General features: G+C 45.0%; 6 protein-coding genes and 2 non-coding genes across 8 annotated transcripts; 5 read left to right on the top strand and 3 right to left on the bottom strand.

Annotated features, from left to right (window-relative positions):
* Positions 1–839: 839 nt before the first annotated feature.
* Positions 840–1,151, bottom strand: LOC149077833 (histone H4). Its single transcript, XM_089242401.1, has one exon. It carries the CDS (start codon positions 1,149–1,151, stop codon positions 840–842), a length of 312 nt encoding a protein of 103 aa, XP_089098527.1.
* A 585-nt stretch (positions 1,152–1,736) lies between these two features.
* LOC149077832 (5S ribosomal RNA) lies at positions 1,737–1,855 on the top strand. Its single transcript, XR_016194269.1, has one exon. It is a non-coding gene; the product is annotated as a 5S ribosomal RNA (ribosomal RNA).
* A 754-nt stretch (positions 1,856–2,609) lies between these two features.
* Positions 2,610–2,984, top strand: LOC149077831 (histone H2B). The gene has a single exon (XM_089242400.1). It carries the CDS (start codon positions 2,610–2,612, stop codon positions 2,982–2,984), a length of 375 nt encoding a protein of 124 aa, XP_089098526.1.
* Positions 2,985–4,972: 1,988 nt separating this feature from the next.
* LOC149077830 (histone H2A) lies at positions 4,973–5,347 on the top strand. Its single transcript, XM_089242399.1, has one exon. It carries the CDS (start codon positions 4,973–4,975, stop codon positions 5,345–5,347), a length of 375 nt encoding a protein of 124 aa, XP_089098525.1.
* A 488-nt stretch (positions 5,348–5,835) lies between these two features.
* On the bottom strand, positions 5,836–6,273 carry LOC149077829 (histone H3). The gene has a single exon (XM_089243009.1). It carries the CDS (start codon positions 6,259–6,261, stop codon positions 5,851–5,853), a length of 411 nt encoding a protein of 136 aa, XP_089099135.1. The 5' UTR covers positions 6,262–6,273; the 3' UTR covers positions 5,836–5,850.
* Positions 6,274–13,918: 7,645 nt separating this feature from the next.
* LOC149077828 (histone H4) lies at positions 13,919–14,230 on the bottom strand. The gene has a single exon (XM_089242397.1). The coding sequence runs from the start codon at positions 14,228–14,230 to the stop codon at positions 13,919–13,921; it is 312 nt and encodes a 103-aa protein (XP_089098523.1).
* Positions 14,231–14,815: 585 nt separating this feature from the next.
* On the top strand, positions 14,816–14,934 carry LOC149077827 (5S ribosomal RNA). The gene has a single exon (XR_016194268.1). It is a non-coding gene; the product is annotated as a 5S ribosomal RNA (ribosomal RNA).
* Positions 14,935–18,284: 3,350 nt separating this feature from the next.
* On the top strand, positions 18,285–18,659 carry LOC149077826 (histone H2B). The gene has a single exon (XM_089242396.1). The coding sequence runs from the start codon at positions 18,285–18,287 to the stop codon at positions 18,657–18,659; it is 375 nt and encodes a 124-aa protein (XP_089098522.1).
* Positions 18,660–19,485: the final 826 nt, after the last annotated feature.

Here is a 19,485-nt window from a genome sequence, read left to right as displayed (position 1 = left end):
ACCTGAAGAGCGCCGTAGTCAGCGGAGCCCTGGTTCAGACCAAGGGCAAGGGTGCCACCGGATCTTTCAAATTGAGCGCATCCGGGCAGAAGAGCAAGGAACCCTCTGCCGCTGCCAAACAGGTGAAGAAACCCAAGAAGGAAGGCGCTTCGAAAAAACCCAAATCCCCCAAGAAGACCGCAAAGCCCAAACAGAAGTCCGAGAAAAAGAAAGCAGCCCCCGCAAAGAAATCGACGGTCAAGAAATCTGCTCCGAAGACCAAGTCTCCGAAAAAAGCAGCCAAACCATCGAAACCGAAAGCGGCGAAGCCGAAAAAAGCAAAGTCCACTCCGAAAAAGACGACGGCAAAGAAAGCAAAAAAATGAGGGAGTAAGCCCAAGGCTTGAAGGAAAAAAAAAAAAAGGCTCTTTTCAGAGCCAAGAAATGTTTGTGAGAAGGTGCCGAACTCGCATATAAATATATGATACGTGTTATCATGATAATATATAAATACATAACATAAATAATCAACGCGATTTTGTTATTAAAGCGCGCGAACACAAATATATATATATATATATATATATAGAACATAAAGCCCCTTACGAGGTCTGACGAGACCTCGCAGCTCTGGGGGGGGGGGGGGGGCCCGTATAGTACTTGACCTTTGACGAAAGTACGATTACAGCAATATTTTTTTTGTAATAAATATTTAGTACCAACCCTTTAAGTTTAGTTTTTTAAACATATTTAACAAAGTTATGCGACTCAGTTTCAACCTATCATATATTTTTTGGCCCTGAGAAGGGCCTTTTTTTTTTTCTCCTCCGCGTCTTCTATGAAAACCGCATATGCTGTTTTTAACCGCCGAAACCGTACAGGGTTCTGCCTTGTCTCTTCAGCGCATAGACCACGTCCATGGCGGTGACGGTTTTCCTCTTGGCGTGCTCGGTGTAAGTGACAGCATCCCTGATAACGTTCTCGAGGAAAACTTTGAGAACTCCACGGGTCTCTTCGTAAATGAGACCGGATATACGTTTCACACCACCACGACGAGCCAAACGACGGATGGCGGGTTTCGTAATGCCCTGGATGTTATCGCGAAGAACTTTACGATGTCTCTTCGCTCCTCCTTTGCCCAAACCTTTTCCTCCCTTGCCTCGACCAGACATGTTGAATTTGCGAAATCTGAAGCAGAAATGAAAGGAAATCGACAATAATCACGATCTCTGTCTCGAAAGCGCGGAGCTGACGTCACCGCTGTCTAACGGGCATTGGTCCGCCGACGAGGCGTTATTCGATTGGTCGATAAAAGACTTGATTTATCCCCCCCCTTTGACAGGAGGGGGGGGGGGAACCGTTATTTCTTCCCCCCCCCCTCCAGAAAATTATCGCAGCAGCACTGAAAGTTGGCGGAATCGATGCCTACTGTAAGAGTACAGATTGAACTGGAAAAAGAAAACAACATTTTCGGCGGAAACTAGAGAATGTCTTAAACATTTTGCGCAAAAAAGAAAAATTGTAGAAGGGCCCTTAGGCGGAATTCCTCACATGTCCGTCAACCAGCTTGTGCGTCTGCGCTTTCGGCAGATGAAAGAGCCTCCTTTGTGATGTCATCAATTAGAGTACCAGTGTGATGTGACACCATCTGTGCCCCAACTCCCACGGGAAGAAAGGAACAAAGCAGCGGAAATGGACGGGCTCCTTTGAATAGATTTTATGATCACTTAAGAAGTGTGAAAAGAGCATTATGTATCGCCAACGGCCATACCATGCTGAAAACACCGGTTCTCGTCCGATCACCGAAGTTAAGCAGCATCGGGCGCGGTTAGTACTTGGGAGGGTGACCACCTGGGAACACCGCGTGCTGTTGGCATCACTTTTCTTTCTTTTTTTAAATCGGTAAGTAACATAATTTTCCAATAATTTAATTTAAAAATATGTGTATGTGGGGGGGGGGGGGGAAGAAGAGAGGGAATAAAAGAAAATTAAACAAATTAATATACTATACGGCCAGTGATATGGGCCTATATGGCTCTGCTTAGTGCTGCCATCTACTGTTGGAATTTTTTTTCCTTTCAGTAATTTCTTCTAATCCCACAATCCATGGCAAATTTCTTTAATAAGATTTAATTTCAAAATATTCAAATTAAAGAAAAATTAAATTTATTTCAAATAAATCAGTGATTCATATACGATTCTACTTAGCACTGCGAGATACTGTTGGCATCATCATATAAATCCTCTTTTTTTATTTATTTGATAATTATGTTTAATCGGATAATCCAATACATAACATTTTCCACAAGCGATTGAATTTTGAAATCTGTGTGTGTGTGTGTGTGGGGGGGGGGGGGGGGGGGGGGTTTGGAAAGGAAGCGGGGGGGGGGGAACAAATTCAATTTCTTAGGTAATTCAGTTCCCGAAGGCGAAGTTGATATATGACTCTGCTCAGTGCTGCCATCTACTGGTGAACAATACGAATTCCCTTCCCCCATTGTTTATATTTGAGATTGGGTTGCGGAAAATCACAAATGAGAAACTTCACTTGTGGAGTAAACTTGAAATCCTTTCGTTATGAAAAAATTTCAAAATTTTTTAACACATTTTCGTAATTTTTTGCAGGTAAAATGCCGCCACAACCTTCAGGAAAAGCTGTGAAGAAAGCCGGAAAGGCCCAGAAGGCTGTCCGTGCTGGAGACAAGAAAAAAAGGAAGAAGCGAAGGAAGGAGAGCTTCGCAATCTACATCTACAAGGTTCTGAAGCAGGTCCACCCAGACACCGGGATATCTAGCAAGGCTATGTCAATTATGAACTCCTTCGTAAATGACATCTTTGAAAGAATTGCAGCGGAATCATCACGACTGGCCCACTACAACAAGAGAAGCACCATCACCAGTCGAGAAATCCAAACTGCAGTGCGGCTGTTACTCCCCGGAGAACTCGCCAAGCACGCAGTGTCTGAAGGAACGAAAGCTGTCACCAAATACACCAGTTCAAAGTAACTTCTTTTCGTTCAGGGTGGGGGGGAAAAAAAAAGGCCCTTTTGAGGGCCAATAAATCGAGTAAGAAGGTTTAACCCTGGTCGCAAACGACTTGTTGCCTAACATAACGGTAATTTAATATAGCAATAATATAATGAGGTGTAATGTAACGTTAGGAGTGCTTACCTTTCATGAAGAAGAAACCAACAATCCTTGTGAATTTATCCCTGGAAAAAAAAAAACATAAATAAATAAGCTATTCGAGCATGCATATATATATATATATATATATATATAAAATCAATGAAATTTCTGCGAAAGAAAAATGTGATGGATGGGGGAAAAAAAAAAGAAGAAACTGTCTTGGGTGGGATTCGAACCCATGCTCGCGTGGAACCGGAATGAAAATTCAAATAAAACCCCCTTATTTTTCCGCCCGCGGCGCCCCCGCGAGGGGTTCCCCAGGTAAGGTATAGCTTCGCAACAATACTTTCTACCACACAATAGATATACCACGTGATATGTTCGGCGCAACAATATTTAAAATATCATTATCTGCCTCCGAATATATTCTCTTGAGTCCAGCGTCTTATCCATTAGGCCACAACGACACAGTCATCTGTTACAATTAACACGATTACGTTATAAACTGCTACAATAATTTTTTAGCAAAAAAAATTCTGTGCCGATACGATACTTTTGAAAGGTAAATTATCATACGATAACAATTTGTAATTATTATAATAAATAACAATTAATTATCATAGCCAAATGCAGATTCGAACAGTAGATTCCCTTTGCGATTTATTTATTTTACATACAATATGTATTTTACATTTATTCATTACATTTATATATTTTACATACAATTTATTTCATTATCATTACAATACTACAATCATTACATTAATTTATTTCATTATAATAACCAAATGCAGATTCGAACCCATGACTTTCATAAACACTAGGCTCAAGATTCGTGTCCGTCGTCGTAACCATTACGCCACTAGACACGACATACATCATTCCTAGTTAGCTACTGAAAGTCAGCGATGCAAAGAAACGAGAAATGCCAACTTCTTTTTTTTTTTTCTGTTTCAATTTCACACAAAAATAGGAAATTATAATTTCACTACAATCTACGTTCATGAACAATTAAATATTCATTTATGATTTCATACTTCTTTTGTGAATATAAACATTATTTCCAGTATTTCGCATGCGTCCCACTTTGTTTCAATTTCATTTTAGCCCCCAGTGTATTATATTAACACATCTCGTTTCGCCAAGTTTATTTACTTCATTTTAGCCTTTCCTTCATTTACCCTAACGTTTCACATTCATTTTGTGCATATAAACATTATTTTAGTATTTCCCATGCGTTCACTTTGTTTCAACAAGTTCATTACCTTTCAGCTCTTTGTGCATACCAGCATCATATTAGAATATCTGTGCTTTGTGCCGCCTTTAAACTCGTTTTTTCTTGGAAGTTCAGCCCATTAAGCAAAAAATAAGTATAGAACCGAATGCTAAATATGAATAAAATAATTTATTTCCTTGAAAATTAGAAAACTTTTCTGTCCCGTATACGGGACGTCAGTAATCTTTAACTTCAACGACGAAAGAGACATGCCATACATGCAGTAGTGCTAAACAAACACCACCTCTAATAACAAAAGGAAAAAAAGAAATAAGTTTCATTTAAAAACGAAGAAATGTATGGGGGGGGGGGGGGGAAAGAGAAGAGAAACCGTTAATACGGGGAGGGAGAAGGAAATGCGGGTCATATAGTCAGCGGAACCTTTTAGTTTTATCGATTATTATTCGGTTCAAAACTACGAAGGCGTTTCTCGTCTACAACTACGACGAACGCGGATCGCGAAAACGCCAAAAAGGGGCACTATTGGCTGAAAGGAAAACAAGGAAGGCAGAGCTCTCAGGCTGATATTGGCGGCGCCAAAAAAAAAGCGCGAAGCGCGATTCCGATCATTTTTTAGGAAAAATTAAACATGTCTGGACGTGGAAAAGGAGGAAAAGTGAAGGGGAAGAGCAAGACCAGGTCTAGCCGTGCCGGTCTACAATTTCCCGTCGGCCGTATCCACCGTCTCCTTCGAAAAGGCAACTACGCCGAGAGGGTAGGTGCCGGAGCTCCGGTATACCTGGCCGCCGTCCTGGAATACCTGGCCGCCGAAGTTCTCGAATTGGCAGGAAATGCAGCGCGAGACAACAAGAAAACCAGGATCATTCCCAGACATCTGCAGCTGGCGATCAGGAACGACGAAGAGTTGAACAAGCTCTTGTCCGGAGTGACCATAGCTCAGGGAGGAGTGCTGCCCAACATCCAGGCAGTTCTCTTGCCCAAGAAAACCGAAAAGAAAGCTTAAGTCAAGCGAGAGAGGAAGAAAAAAAAAAAAAGGCCCTTATCAGGGCCAATAAATCACGCAAAGAGGTCACGCTAAATCGCATTGTTTAATAATAATAACACAGTCGCCTCAATGTCCCCCGGGGAAATTAGAGACTGGTTCCGAAACACAATCGCATTGTCCGCTGGGGATAGCCACGCCCAGACCATAAAAGTGACCCCCCAGTAAACAAAGCAACTCTATTCGAATCCGGCGAGTCTAGAAGTCTGGGTTGGGTGAGGCACAATAGTAATAAAATACAGCGTCACATTTCTCTCAGCGCTGCGCGCAAAACAAAAAACAAAAAAAAAAAACATACGTGGCTTGTCCTAACTTTCTTTTCTAATCAATCAGAAAAATTTCATGTATGGATTAAAAAAAACTATTTCAACTCGTGTGTGGCAATGCGAATGAAAAGGCGCACCTCTTTGCATGTGTTGGCCCTTAGAAGGGCCGTTTTTTTTTTCCTACTCCTCCTTCACGACTTAAGCTCGTTCACCCCGGATCCTACGTGCAAGCTGAATGTCTTTGGGCATGATGGTAACTCTCTTGGCGTGGATAGCGCACAAGTTGGTATCTTCGAACAGACCGACGAGATAGGCCTCGCTGGCCTCCTGCAAAGCCATGACAGCAGAGCTCTGGAAGCGCAAATCGGTCTTGAAGTCCTGGGCGATCTCACGGACGAGGCGCTGGAAGGGCAATTTCCTAATGAGCAATTCCGTCGACTTCTGGTAACGACGGATCTCTCTGAGGGCCACGGTACCGGGCCTGTAACGATGGGGCTTCTTCACTCCCCCCGTCGCCGGGGCACTCTTACGAGCAGCCTTGGTCGCGAGCTGTTTCCTGGGGGCCTTGCCTCCGGTACTCTTTCGGGCAGTCTGCTTGGTCCTAGCCATGTCTGCGTATCGATGAAAGAAACGTCTGAACGCGTTGAGAGCAAGACGATAAATGTTTCTCCTCAATTTTTGACATTGACATTGATTTGACGGTTCACTTGGGGTCCCGGAAGCCACTGTGGTAGTGGTCCATACCCCCTTCATCATTTCCTCGCCATCTGCGCAGCGATTAGTGCGAGTAGCCTTAACGATAAGTGCAGATTAGATATATATAAATTTGTTCTCCTTGTGAGAACTGGCGCCCCCTTGCGGGAGATTCAAGAGCTCAGAGTGTTACGTTCGCGTTCGTTCATCATACAGCAGAATGAGTAGTGTTGACCATGGATCGATCGATCGTGCTTGTCCGTATATTCTTTGTTTCGTCCGACGCCTGTAGCGCGGGGGGGGGGAACTTGCCCTAGTCGTGTTTACCTAATAAAAACGGGTTCTCCTAAGGGCCCAGGCAGATGTTAAACACCTGCCTGTTTTTGGATTATCGGTCCAGTTATTTCGGTGCGAATTATCGGTATATGGGTACTTTATGAAAGGATTCAAATTTTAATGGTACATAATTACAAAAAGTTATTACTAGGTATCTATATTTATACTTTAGAAATATTCCCACCACCTGAGTATATTTATATACAGCATATACTAATCAAGAGTACTGAAAGACATGTTCAGTAATATTCTAAAATAAGTTCTAATCAGATAGATATATACAACATATTTACTATAATTAATCCCTTCACCAGATAATATATATACACTATTTACAATCTAATTACACCGCCGTTCAGCGGGGGATCGGTATGGATGGGGGGGGGAAGAAGGGTTCTCTTCTTTCCTCCTTTTCTTTCCTTCTCGAGAGCGGAGAGGCTCTTCCCCGTCTTCGCCCTGTGGGGGGGAGGTGGGGAAGGGGTTCCTCGCTATCAGTTTTCCTTTTCAGACAGCTCCTTTTGTCCGTTTCCTTCTGCTCCTATTGTGTGGGGCCGCGCTGCTCCTATTGTTTGGCTGTTATCTTCTAGGGTTGAGTGTTATGCGATCTTCTTTTCCTCCTGTTTCTTTTCCCTGTGTCTGGCCCTCCCTTCTCTCTTCAGAGTTGGGCTCTTTGCTCTTCTACCTTTTCTCCCTCCCTGTGGAGTGAGGATTGGGGGGGGGGGGGATCTGTCAGTTGGTTTCGTTTTGTGATGGATTTTCTATCGTTTGTTTAATTAGAGCCCTGGTAGCTCGGGTCTTGTCATGTGGAGGATATTCTTAGGCCGTCTTCTAGCCAAGAATTCGGCGCTATCGTAGCTTGATATTTGGCTGAGGTGCCAATATTCAGAGTTTTCCAGAGATTCAAAGAATCTTGTGGCCAGTCGAAGGTTATAATCGAAAACGGTTTCTAGTTTAATATCATCTCTAATATTGCGGTTCCTAATGTACCACGGGGCCTTAAGGGCTTTTCGAATAAATTTATTTTGTTCCCGTTCGATCTTAATAATTATTGAATCGCGGTTATACAGCCAGCATACGGACCCGTAGGTCATTACCGGCCGTATAACCATTTTATAGAGAATGATCTTGTTCTTGGTCGACAGAGCAATTCTGTGACGCACTATTTTGTTCATTTCGTGTATGGCTCTTGTGGCTCTACTTATTGCTTCGCTGCAGTGTTGATTGAAGCTGAGGTTCTTATCGAGGACAACTCCGAGGTATTTGGCCCTTAAGGACGGTTCAATTCGTGTCCCGCTGACAATTAATGCTGCCCCTTGTGGCAGGTTTTCTGGTCGTACTCCGGTGATCCATAAAAAGATGGTTTTTGAAGCGTTGAGTTTTGCTCTGCTATTAATGCACCATCTTTCTATATCTGACGTCGTTTCCTGAAGGGCTTCTAATGCCTTCAATGGGTTCCAGTGGCACTGGGCGACCGCGCTGTCATCAGCGTAAAGAGCCGTAAGTCCCGTGGGGCTTACGGGGAAGTCGTTCATATGGTAATTATGAAGTGCCGGTCCGAGAACGCTTCCTTGGGCTATAGATGCCCTTAATGGTCGCTCGGACGAGTATGTGTCGTTAATTTGGACTTTGAAGGTTCTTCCTTCAAGATAATTTTTTGTAAAGTTAACTAAGCTACGGGGTACGTTCATACCAATTAGCTTGTGCAATAGCCCGTTATGCCAGACCTTGTCGAAACTTTTGGATAAATCGAACATGGCTATTGCAGCTGTTTTTCGATGCATGCGGACCCATTGAAGGTATTCGATGACCCTCAGGAGTTGCGTCGTGGTCGAATGTCCACTCCTGAAGCCGTGTTGCTCCGGAATGATTATATTTCTGTTTTCATTAAATTTATCAAATCTTTTAATTACAATTCTTTCAAATACCTTGCTCAGGCAGCTGAGTAATGAGATTGGGCGCCAATTCGAGGCAAAAACCAAGTCTTGGCCGGCCTTCGGAATTAGTCTGATAATGGCAAATTTCCACGCAGTGGGATAATGTTGGTGCCGCATTATCTCGTTGAAGAGTCTCGTTAGAATTTTTATGAAATTTTGAGGGAGCTCTTTAATCGCTCGATTCGTGATTTTGTCGAATCCTGGTGCTTTTTTGATTTTAAGTTTTTTAATTACCTGTTTGACCTCCTCTTCGTCAGTTGGGTACAATGCCGTACCGTATTCAAAGTTGGTTGAGGCGAAGAACCTGGATACGCTTCTGTTGATTTTTTGGATCGTTTGGATCGGAGTATTGTCGTTGGGACTGAATTGGTCCTCAAGGGAGTCTGCAAACACCTCGGCTCTGTCCTCGTCGGAGACCACTAGGCCGTTGGGGCCGTGTATAGCCCTCATTGCCTCAGCCCTGGGCTTGCAGATTTTGTAGACCTTATAGAAGGAGCCGTCTTCACAGTTGGCCTCTTCTATGAAGTTTTGATATCGGTCTTGTACGAAGTTTCTGATTTCTTTGGAAACCTCTCTCTTCAGTTTCGTGAAATTTCTGTGGTTTTCTTTTGTGCGGGCGTTTTGCCAAATGCGTCTTTTTTTGTTCTTCTCCTTGATAAGATGTTTTAGCCATTGAGGCAATGCTAGTGGGTTTCCGGCCCGAGGAGGGGTCTGCGAAGCTTTATCAACGGCATTTTGGATGGTATCCGTGATGTCGTCCACAGCTGTATCTAGTTCTTGGGGGGTTCGGAACCAGCAGTCTGGCCCGGGGAGGAGCGCAAGGTGGCGCTTGTATACCTCCCAGTTAGTACGTTTTTTAGGTTTTTGGCCGTCAGGCAAAAGGAAGTCGATCTCCATGATGATTGGGATATGATCTGAAGACAAAATATCCTTGACCTCAATCGACATTGCGACGTTAAGATTTTTCGTAAGGGCAATGTCGAGTGTATCTGAGTACATTTTATGGTTATCAGGATGAAATGTGTGGGCAACTGTGCCAAAGGGGCGGATATTCTTGCTTCTGCAATACCTTTCCAATATTTTACCATGCTTGTTGTAACCTCTACTGTTCCAGTACTTCGACTTGCAGTTGTAGTCACCCGCCATTATGGCTGGGTGCCTACAGTTGAAGAAGACGTCCAGTGGGACAAAGTCCAAGTTGTTTTGTGGAGGCTTATACACTGCTCCTAATCTGATGACCTTACGGTCCTTGCAGTGGATATCTACTGCAAGAGTTTCGATATTAGTAGAGTCTGGGAGATCGACTACTGAATACGCTAAATGCCGTTTGATAATTATCGCGACTCCCCCCCCGTGACCAGAGACTCTATCTTTACGAATAACATCGCAATTAGCGACTCTGATGGTGTCGTGGGGGCGAAGCCAGGTCTCGTTTACTAGTAGAACATCAATATTGAATTGCTCTATCGACTCACGAACCTCGACCATGTCGTCTTTTATGCTGCGTGCATTCCACGCCATTATCGTTAGATTTTTAAAATTTTGAACACTTCTACTGGCCATTGAACAAGATTTTTTGAATCTCGACTAGGAAAATGTTGAAGAAGATGTTGATTTTGTCTTCTTTCGTTTTTGCGAGTGCTATCTTTAACAAGCAATTTGACACCGTGGTCATAAGAGACCCGATTGGGAAATCGTCGGTGTTATTGTGGGCGTTGGCGCTCGCGATGTTTTGTTTATCGGCGCCGGCCTCTTCTCTTGGGGGAGTTGCCATGGTAACTTCTTTTCCCTGCTCTTTCCTCACAGCGGGAGGCAGCTCGGTCGCTGCTCCTACCCCCTGGGCAGTTGGTAGCGGTTGCCAGGCAACCGTTCTGGCTGAGCGCGCCGGGGGGGGAGGGGGAGAAGAAGCAGAGGTAGATGGGAGAGGAGAAGCCATTGTTTGGTGCGCTTCGCACTCCCTTATCACCTTTTCGCTGGTCCTCTCTTTCTCCTCCACTCTCCTTTCCCTCTCCCTCGCGGGGGCTCTTTTCTGTGCTCCTTGTCGCTTGTCGCCAAGGGTTGGTCCTTCGCTATTGCTTGGCGATGGTCTGCCTTGCTCGTTAGAGCTACGTGGCTTATTGCCATTGTCTTTGTTTCCCCTGCCCCTATTGTTCTTAGGGAACTGCCTACAGCCCCTATAGGAGGCGGGGTGGGGGCCGAGACAGTTTACGCACTGTACGGTGCTCGCCCCCTTTTCCTTGTCGCATTCGGAGGAGTGATGGTCCCCGATGCATCGGACGCAGCGCGCCAAGTTCCAGCAGTTTTTCGCCACATGGCGCCATTTCTGGCAGGCGTGACATTGGACCACGCCCTGCCGTTTCCTGTATGGCTCTATTTTTACCTTCAGGTAATTTAGATTGTCCATCTGGAAAATTTCTTTGCTTTTTGTATTTTTGGGGAGTTCTATTAGCCATATCGGCAAAAGAATTTGCTCCCTATTTGGGTAGCGCCCTCTGAAGCTTTTCAGCTGGGAGACCGCAATGGGGGCGAAACCTAATTCTGCGAGGGCCTCCTCTATTTCCTCTTTCTTGGCCTCGAGCTCTAGGCCTTTAATCACCACTTTGATTACCCTGTCCGATGGCAGGGTGTAGGTGCTGAATCGGATCCCGGCAGCTTCAAAGGCTTTCGTGGCCGATCTATGATCCTTCTCGCTCCTCAGGTTGAGAATCAGCTCTTTCCCGGCTGTTCTGCCCGAGTACGGGGCTTCGCAGATTCCCTTGAGAATTTCATTAATCTGCCGCCAGTTGCCATATTTCGTAATATGTAGTGGCGGGATTTTCCCTTTTGAGCGCCTAACCTCCTGCCACTCGTTGGGGTTATCGGGATCTGGGTCATCCGCGGTTTCGGTGTTTTCGTCTGGGTGGGCGTTGTCGCCCTCGCTCGAAGCGCCAATGTTGTTGTTTGCTCCGGAGCTCCCGGAGGCGTCGTTGGCGCATGCGCTCGCGGAGGAGCAAGCCCTTGCAGCGCCATCTGTTGAGCTTATCGGGCGGGGGTTGACCTGAGCGGTCGTTGCCGTAGGTGCCCCTGGTCTTTTATCCTTCTCGGAGGAGTCGCCCTTATCTATAGTGATTTTCTCACTAATAATTTCGACCGTTTTCGGCCTCTCCTTTCCCTCCCCCTTCTTGGGGTTCTTTTTTGGGGCCTTGGCCCGGGTCTTTGCAGGGTCCTTCCCCTTCTCTTCCTTTCGGAATTTTCCACACTTCGTGAAATCTCCCTCTACCATTATTTTGAGGGCCCCGATCAATTCGATCTGGCTGGCCCCCAGGTCGCTGTCCGTTGTGCAGCCCTCGACCACGATCATGAGTTCGAGAACTTTTCGGAACAGCACGTCGAGCCCGCAAGGGACACTGTCCTCCTTGATCAGTTCAACGGCCCTACTCATGTTTGGGCAGTTTGTTTTAACAATATCAAGAACGTCTGCCGTGGCGTTCTCAAGATCATCGATTTGCTCCTCTGGAGACTTGGCAAAGTGCTCGTCAAGCACGTACTTGACGGCATTCCAGCGGTCCACGCTATCCTCATGGATGATGTGCGTGTGAACGTAACACTCGCGAGCTCTTACGGGAGCCATGGCTACTCGCGACATGAAATGCTACACAGATTGCGGAGAAATAATAAAGCGGGTATTTAGATTTGGGACTTACCCATTGCCGCTGAAGTACGCCAGACACCAGGAATAAAATACTAGAGATGGCGACCAAGCGACAACCACGCGAGTGAAATTGGGTAAAACCTTTTAGAAATGCCCTTTGGCGCTGTGTATTATTTCCTCGTCGTCCGTGAATTTATGCAGAAATCCTCAATTACTAGCCAGCTCTGGGCTAGGCTAGGGGCGAGTAGCTCCGTACTGCGCCCGGTGGATAAGCGCATTCACCAGAGCACGCTGTCACGTCGTCGCAAAAAGGCTTAGCTGTCCACGTTGAAGAAAAGGCTTAACACGTTTTTCGTCGTCCGGGGAGCTAAAAATTCGTGCGTCCGTCCACCACGGTGGTCAGTCTCTTCTCCTCAATTTTTCCACAATGACAGAAGCGCCAAATTCAAAGTGTAACGGACGACTACGCCGCGATTGGTCGATTTCGAAACCGAGAAACGCGATTGGCTGAAACGAAGCGCAAAGGGAATCTACTGCAAAAAAACGAGAAATTACTGATCATTTCGTTACGTGAGTGCAAGCGAACATGTCCGAAGGTGCACAACCAGCTCAATCTGCCGCGCCAGCCGCCTCGACCCCGAAGAAAAAGGGGGCGAAAGCTGGCAGCAAGAAACCGAAAGCTGCTCCCTCTCATCCGAAAGTATCGGAAATGGTGAACAGTGCCATCACCAGTCTTAAAGAACGGGGCGGATCTTCACTGCAGGCCATCAAGAAGCACATCGGTGCCCAGTACAAGGTGGACGTGGACAAGCTTTCACCCTTCATCAAGAAGTACCTGAAGAGCGCCGTAGTCAGCGGAGCCCTGGTTCAGACCAAGGGCAAGGGTGCCACCGGATCTTTCAAATTGAGCGCATCCGGGCAGAAGAGCAAGGAACCCTCTGCCGCTGCCAAACAGGTGAAGAAACCCAAGAAGGAAGGCGCTTCGAAAAAACCCAAATCCCCCAAGAAGACCGCAAAGCCCAAACAGAAGTCCGAGAAAAAGAAAGCAGCCCCCGCAAAGAAATCGACGGTCAAGAAATCTGCTCCGAAGACCAAGTCTCCGAAAAAAGCAGCCAAACCATCGAAACCGAAAGCGGCGAAGCCGAAAAAAGCAAAGTCCACTCCGAAAAAGACGACGGCAAAGAAAGCAAAAAAATGAGGGAGTAAGCCCAAGGCTTGAAGGAAAAAAAAAAAAAGGCTCTTTTCAGAGCCAAGAAATGTTTGTGAGAAGGTGCCGAACTCGCATATAAATATATGATACGTGTTATCATGATAATATATAAATACATAACATAAATAATCAACGCGATTTTGTTATTAAAGCGCGCGAACACAAATATATATATATATATATATATATAGAACATAAAGCCCCTTACGAGGTCTGACGAGACCTCGCAGCTCTGGGGGGGGGGGGGGGGCCCGTATAGTACTTGACCTTTGACGAAAGTACGATTACAGCAATATTTTTTTTGTAATAAATATTTAGTACCAACCCTTTAAGTTTAGTTTTTTAAACATATTTAACAAAGTTATGCGACTCAGTTTCAACCTATCATATATTTTTTGGCCCTGAGAAGGGCCTTTTTTTTTTTCTCCTCCGCGTCTTCTATGAAAACCGCATATGCTGTTTTTAACCGCCGAAACCGTACAGGGTTCTGCCTTGTCTCTTCAGCGCATAGACCACGTCCATGGCGGTGACGGTTTTCCTCTTGGCGTGCTCGGTGTAAGTGACAGCATCCCTGATAACGTTCTCGAGGAAAACTTTGAGAACTCCACGGGTCTCTTCGTAAATGAGACCGGATATACGTTTCACACCACCACGACGAGCCAAACGACGGATGGCGGGTTTCGTAATGCCCTGGATGTTATCGCGAAGAACTTTACGATGTCTCTTCGCTCCTCCTTTGCCCAAACCTTTTCCTCCCTTGCCTCGACCAGACATGTTGAATTTGCGAAATCTGAAGCAGAAATGAAAGGAAATCGACAATAATCACGATCTCTGTCTCGAAAGCGCGGAGCTGACGTCACCGCTGTCTAACGGGCATTGGTCCGCCGACGAGGCGTTATTCGATTGGTCGATAAAAGACTTGATTTATCCCCCCCCTTTGACAGGAGGGGGGGGGGGAACCGTTATTTCTTCCCCCCCCCCTCCAGAAAATTATCGCAGCAGCACTGAAAGTTGGCGGAATCGATGCCTACTGTAAGAGTACAGATTGAACTGGAAAAAGAAAACAACATTTTCGGCGGAAACTAGAGAATGTCTTAAACATTTTGCGCAAAAAAGAAAAATTGTAGAAGGGCCCTTAGGCGGAATTCCTCACATGTCCGTCAACCAGCTTGTGCGTCTGCGCTTTCGGCAGATGAAAGAGCCTCCTTTGTGATGTCATCAATTAGAGTACCAGTGTGATGTGACACCATCTGTGCCCCAACTCCCACGGGAAGAAAGGAACAAAGCAGCGGAAATGGACGGGCTCCTTTGAATAGATTTTATGATCACTTAAGAAGTGTGAAAAGAGCATTATGTATCGCCAACGGCCATACCATGCTGAAAACACCGGTTCTCGTCCGATCACCGAAGTTAAGCAGCATCGGGCGCGGTTAGTACTTGGGAGGGTGACCACCTGGGAACACCGCGTGCTGTTGGCATCACTTTTCTTTCTTTTTTTAAATCGGTAAGTAACATAATTTTCCAATAATTTAATTTAAAAATATGTGTATGTGGGGGGGGGGGGGGAAGAAGAGAGGGAATAAAAGAAAATTAAACAAATTAATATACTATACGGCCAGTGATATGGGCCTATATGGCTCTGCTTAGTGCTGCCATCTACTGTTGGAATTTTTTTTCCTTTCAGTAATTTCTTCTAATCCCACAATCCATGGCAAATTTCTTTAATAAGATTTAATTTCAAAATATTCAAATTAAAGAAAAATTAAATTTATTTCAAATAAATCAGTGATTCATATACGATTCTACTTAGCACTGCGAGATACTGTTGGCATCATCATATAAATCCTCTTTTTTTATTTATTTGATAATTATGTTTAATCGGATAATCCAATACATAACATTTTCCACAAGCGATTGAATTTTGAAATCTGTGTGTGTGTGTGTGTGGGGGGGGGGGGGGGGGGGGTTTGGAAAGGAAGCGGGGGGGGGGAACAAATTCAATTTCTTAGGTAATTCAGTTCCCGAAGGCGAAGTTGATATATGACTCTGCTCAGTGCTGCCATCTACTGGTGAACAATACGAATTCCCTTCCCCCATTGTTTATATTTGAGATTGGGTTGCGGAAAATCACAAATGAGAAACTTCACTTGTGGAGTAAACTTGAAATCCTTTCGTTATGAAAAAATTTCAAAATTTTCGTAATTTAACACATCACATCGGAGTTCATTCGCGCCCCAGATTCTGAAGGGGACGGTCGTATTTTTGCTCGCTCCAACTAGGGAGCCATTTCTTTTTTATTTCAGGTTCGGACATGGCCAGAACAAAAAGGAAGCCGAAGCCAGCCGCACCTAAGCCGGCGCCTGCCACCGCGAGGAACTACAATTGCCTGTTGCACCACGAATCCTTTTCGAAGCACTCAATTGCATGGTCGAAATTCTTCGCGGAGGTGGACTCCACTCGGCGTGCCTTCAAGCTACGCTCCAGAGAGGAAACGGCTTACGACCCTCATCTCCAATGCCAGGCCGTGGATCTCCTTGTAGACATCGCAAAGGATGCTAAAACCTGGATCACCAACGAGATCCGGTGCGAACTGGAAAGACAACTCATGGAAATTGTCTACAGTCACAATAGCTCCTGCTACAAATGGGACCTGGTGGTCAGGCTAAAAGATTTCGAGGGCACCAGCTGCGTCCTCTACGAAGAGCCCTCGAAAGAAATCCTCACGGATCCGGACAAACCGGAGACGAACGAGGTCAGCGATTCTTCTATTTTCAGGTCAGAAACGAGTCCAGACCGGGAGCCCAGGTGCACACTGACGCCAGAAGCTGCCACTTCTCTCTCTCTCTCTAGATCTGCTGAACAAGCTCCAACCCCTGATGAACCCGCTGAAACAGAAAATCCTGTCCCAGAGACAGAGGTAATCGCAGAACCAGCACAGCAGATGGACCTAACCACTGAACCAGCAGTGCAAAACTCGGTCCCGTATGCTTTTTCCGCGGGTGATATGGCATCCCCAGTGGAGAAAACAGCCTGCTCTTCTGCTATTGGCCCAACAGACGCTCTCAGCCAATCGAAAGAGGACTTACAGAACCTCACCATCTCGATTGTCTGCAACGGGAAATGGCTACAAACCGACGCTCAGCTTGCCCGTATCTGCAACAGCCCTTACTCGGCTAAGCTAGACGGCAATCAGATCAATATCTCTTTCACCTTAGCAGATGATCTCACCGCTGCTCAAAAGTGGCTTGAGAATGAGCGTATTCTCATTAGACCGAAAGAAAAAAAATCTGACTTTTTCGCTGTCCTGCTGCGGGGTCTCGAGCCAGGCACCCCGTTAAAGGACATACAGACCGCCCTCAGCCAACTTGGCTTTTCAACTAAAAAAGTTGAGGTCTTCAGAAAAACAAAGTCCAAATCTTGGAGAATCACACTCAAAAAAAGCGAGGCTAACCTCAAGATTCTCCAACTAAAGACCATCTCACATCTCGAAATCACCATGGAAAGATTTATCAAAAACTTCCAAGAATTTCAATGCAGACGATGTCTTCGGTTCTCGCACTTTGCTGACACCTGCGTCAATGCCTACAGGTGTGTCAAATGCACGGACACTCATGAGCCCGGGCAATGCGGCAAGGTGCGAGGACGGGATACGCCGACCTGTGTTCTGTGTCTCGGGCCACACCCTGCAAATTATCGCAAGTGTCCCGAATTCCTAAAAATTCGAAAATCTCGTAAACCCTCGACTCAGCTTGCAAAGGACATTACCATCTCGTCCCAGACTTTCTCCCGAAGCAAGACCAAAACTGCAAGTGCTTTCTTACCACGGCCAGTGCTTCTAAAATTCAACACTTTTCTCCGAAGCCAAAACACGACTCAAGCGGCAGAACCGATGGACACACCTGCGCAAACGGCAGCGGAACAGCCCTCGGCCAAGCTTCCGGTCCTCAAGGAACCAGCTACCGTCGCCTCTCCCGTGACGTCTCCTAGCCGCCCAAGAAATTTTGAAAACTTGGCAAAGAAATCCATCAACGAGATCAGATCACTAATCTCGATCATGGCCGAAGAAAACATAGCCGATGGTGTCTCTCTTTCTCTATATAGAGACTTCTCGAACCTGGCCGAGAAACTCTGTGGGAAGATCGCCGAAACTTAGCCTATTTTGTTTCAGGTCCTTCCCGCCATTTCCTTTTCATGGTATCCTCTTTCAAAAATTCTTAAAAATCTACTTCAAAAAAAACTCATAATTTAAAGAAAAAAAAAAAAAAAAAACTTTTCATTTCATTTAACTAACATTTACTTTATTTTTCTAACATACCTTTCCCACCGTCTAGGAACTTTGTTTTTTCCTATCTTTATTTTCAGATCCTGGATAGCAGAGAGGTCCAGCCAATCCAAGGGCTCCATCCAGCGGTCCAATCACAGAAGACCAGGCTCTCCGGCTTTCTTCACCAGCTACACTTCTTCACTAAAACGACTAACCTTTTGGGGTTGTGACGGCATTTTTCAACTCCGGAATTATTTTCAATAATTCCGAGATCCAGAACCACTCTTCAAAATTTTTCCACGACGCATATTCCAGTCGCATTGTTTAATAAATTCTCTCCCCCGACACTCTTGTGTAACACTGCAAAAAATTACGAAATTTAAACTTCACTAGCGGATTCTACCCAATTTTGACTATGGCCCTTGGGTCAGGAAATTTATTTCATGGCCCATTGACTTTTAGCTGCCAGGCCTTTTGTAAGCCGCTGTAATAGCCCTGAGGGCAGGACTCGGCACAAAATTCTTGCATTCCGCATTCCGCATTTCGTAATTTTTTGCAGGTAAAATGCCGCCACAACCTTCAGGAAAAGCTGTGAAGAAAGCCGGAAAGGCCCAGAAGGCTGTCCGTGCTGGAGACAAGAAAAAAAGGAAGAAGCGAAGGAAGGAGAGCTTCGCAATCTACATCTACAAGGTTCTGAAGCAGGTCCACCCAGACACCGGGATATCTAGCAAGGCTATGTCAATTATGAACTCCTTCGTAAATGACATCTTTGAAAGAATTGCAGCGGAATCATCACGACTGGCCCACTACAACAAGAGAAGCACCATCACCAGTCGAGAAATCCAAACTGCAGTGCGGCTGTTACTCCCCGGAGAACTCGCCAAGCACGCAGTGTCTGAAGGAACGAAAGCTGTCACCAAATACACCAGTTCAAAGTAACTTCTTTTCGTTCAGGGTGGGGGGGAAAAAAAAAGGCCCTTTTGAGGGCCAATAAATCGAGTAAGAAGGTTTAACCCTGGTCGCAAACGACTTGTTGCCTAACATAACGGTAATTTAATATAGCAATAATATAATGAGGTGTAATGTAACGTTAGGAGTGCTTACCTTTCATGAAGAAGAAACCAACAATCCTTGTGAATTTATCCCTGGAAAAAAAAAAACATAAATAAATAAGCTATTCGAGCATGCATATATATATATATATATATATATATAAAATCAATGAAATTTCTGCGAAAGAAAAATGTGATGGATGGGGGAAAAAAAAAAGAAGAAACTGTCTTGGGTGGGATTCGAACCCATGCTCGCGTGGAACCGGAATGAAAATTCAAATAAAACCCCCTTATTTTTCCGCCCGCGGCGCCCCCGCGAGGGGTTCCCCAGGTAAGGTATAGCTTCGCAACAATACTTTCTACCACACAATAGATATACCACGTGATATGTTCGGCGCAACAATATTTAAAATATCATTATCTGCCTCCGAATATATTCTCTTGAGTCCAGCGTCTTATCCATTAGGCCACAACGACACAGTCATCTGTTACAATTAACACGATTACGTTATAAACTGCTACAATAATTTTTTAGCAAAAAAAATTCTGTGCCGATACGATACTTTTGAAAGGTAAATTATCATACGATAACAATTTGTAATTATTATAATAAATAACAATTAATTATCATAGCCAAATGCAGATTCGAACAGTAGATTCCCTTTGCGATTTATTTATTTTACATACAATATGTATTTTACATTTATTCATTA

This window comes from Pholcus phalangioides, unplaced genomic scaffold, assembly GCF_987345545.1.
Source record: "Pholcus phalangioides strain wild (caught in Gottingen) unplaced genomic scaffold, Ppha-v1.0 ptg000015l_1, whole genome shotgun sequence".
Taxonomy (NCBI): domain Eukaryota; kingdom Metazoa; phylum Arthropoda; class Arachnida; order Araneae; family Pholcidae; genus Pholcus; species Pholcus phalangioides.
Note: the sequence above shows the minus strand (reverse complement) of the source record. Positions and strands in the feature narration are given on the sequence as shown.

Bases quoted from the DNA above. Each gene is read 5' to 3' on its own strand.
- LOC149077829 (XM_089243009.1), bottom strand. From the start codon at position 6,261: ATGGCTAGGACCAAGCAGACTGCCCGAAAGAGTACCGGAGGCAAGGCC.
- LOC149077833 (XM_089242401.1), bottom strand. From the start codon at position 1,151: ATGTCTGGTCGAGGCAAGGGAGGAAAAGGTTTGGGCAAAGGAGGAGCG.
- LOC149077830 (XM_089242399.1), top strand. From the start codon at position 4,973: ATGTCTGGACGTGGAAAAGGAGGAAAAGTGAAGGGGAAGAGCAAGACC.
- LOC149077831 (XM_089242400.1), top strand. From the start codon at position 2,610: ATGCCGCCACAACCTTCAGGAAAAGCTGTGAAGAAAGCCGGAAAGGCC.
- LOC149077826 (XM_089242396.1), top strand. From the start codon at position 18,285: ATGCCGCCACAACCTTCAGGAAAAGCTGTGAAGAAAGCCGGAAAGGCC.
- LOC149077828 (XM_089242397.1), bottom strand. From the start codon at position 14,230: ATGTCTGGTCGAGGCAAGGGAGGAAAAGGTTTGGGCAAAGGAGGAGCG.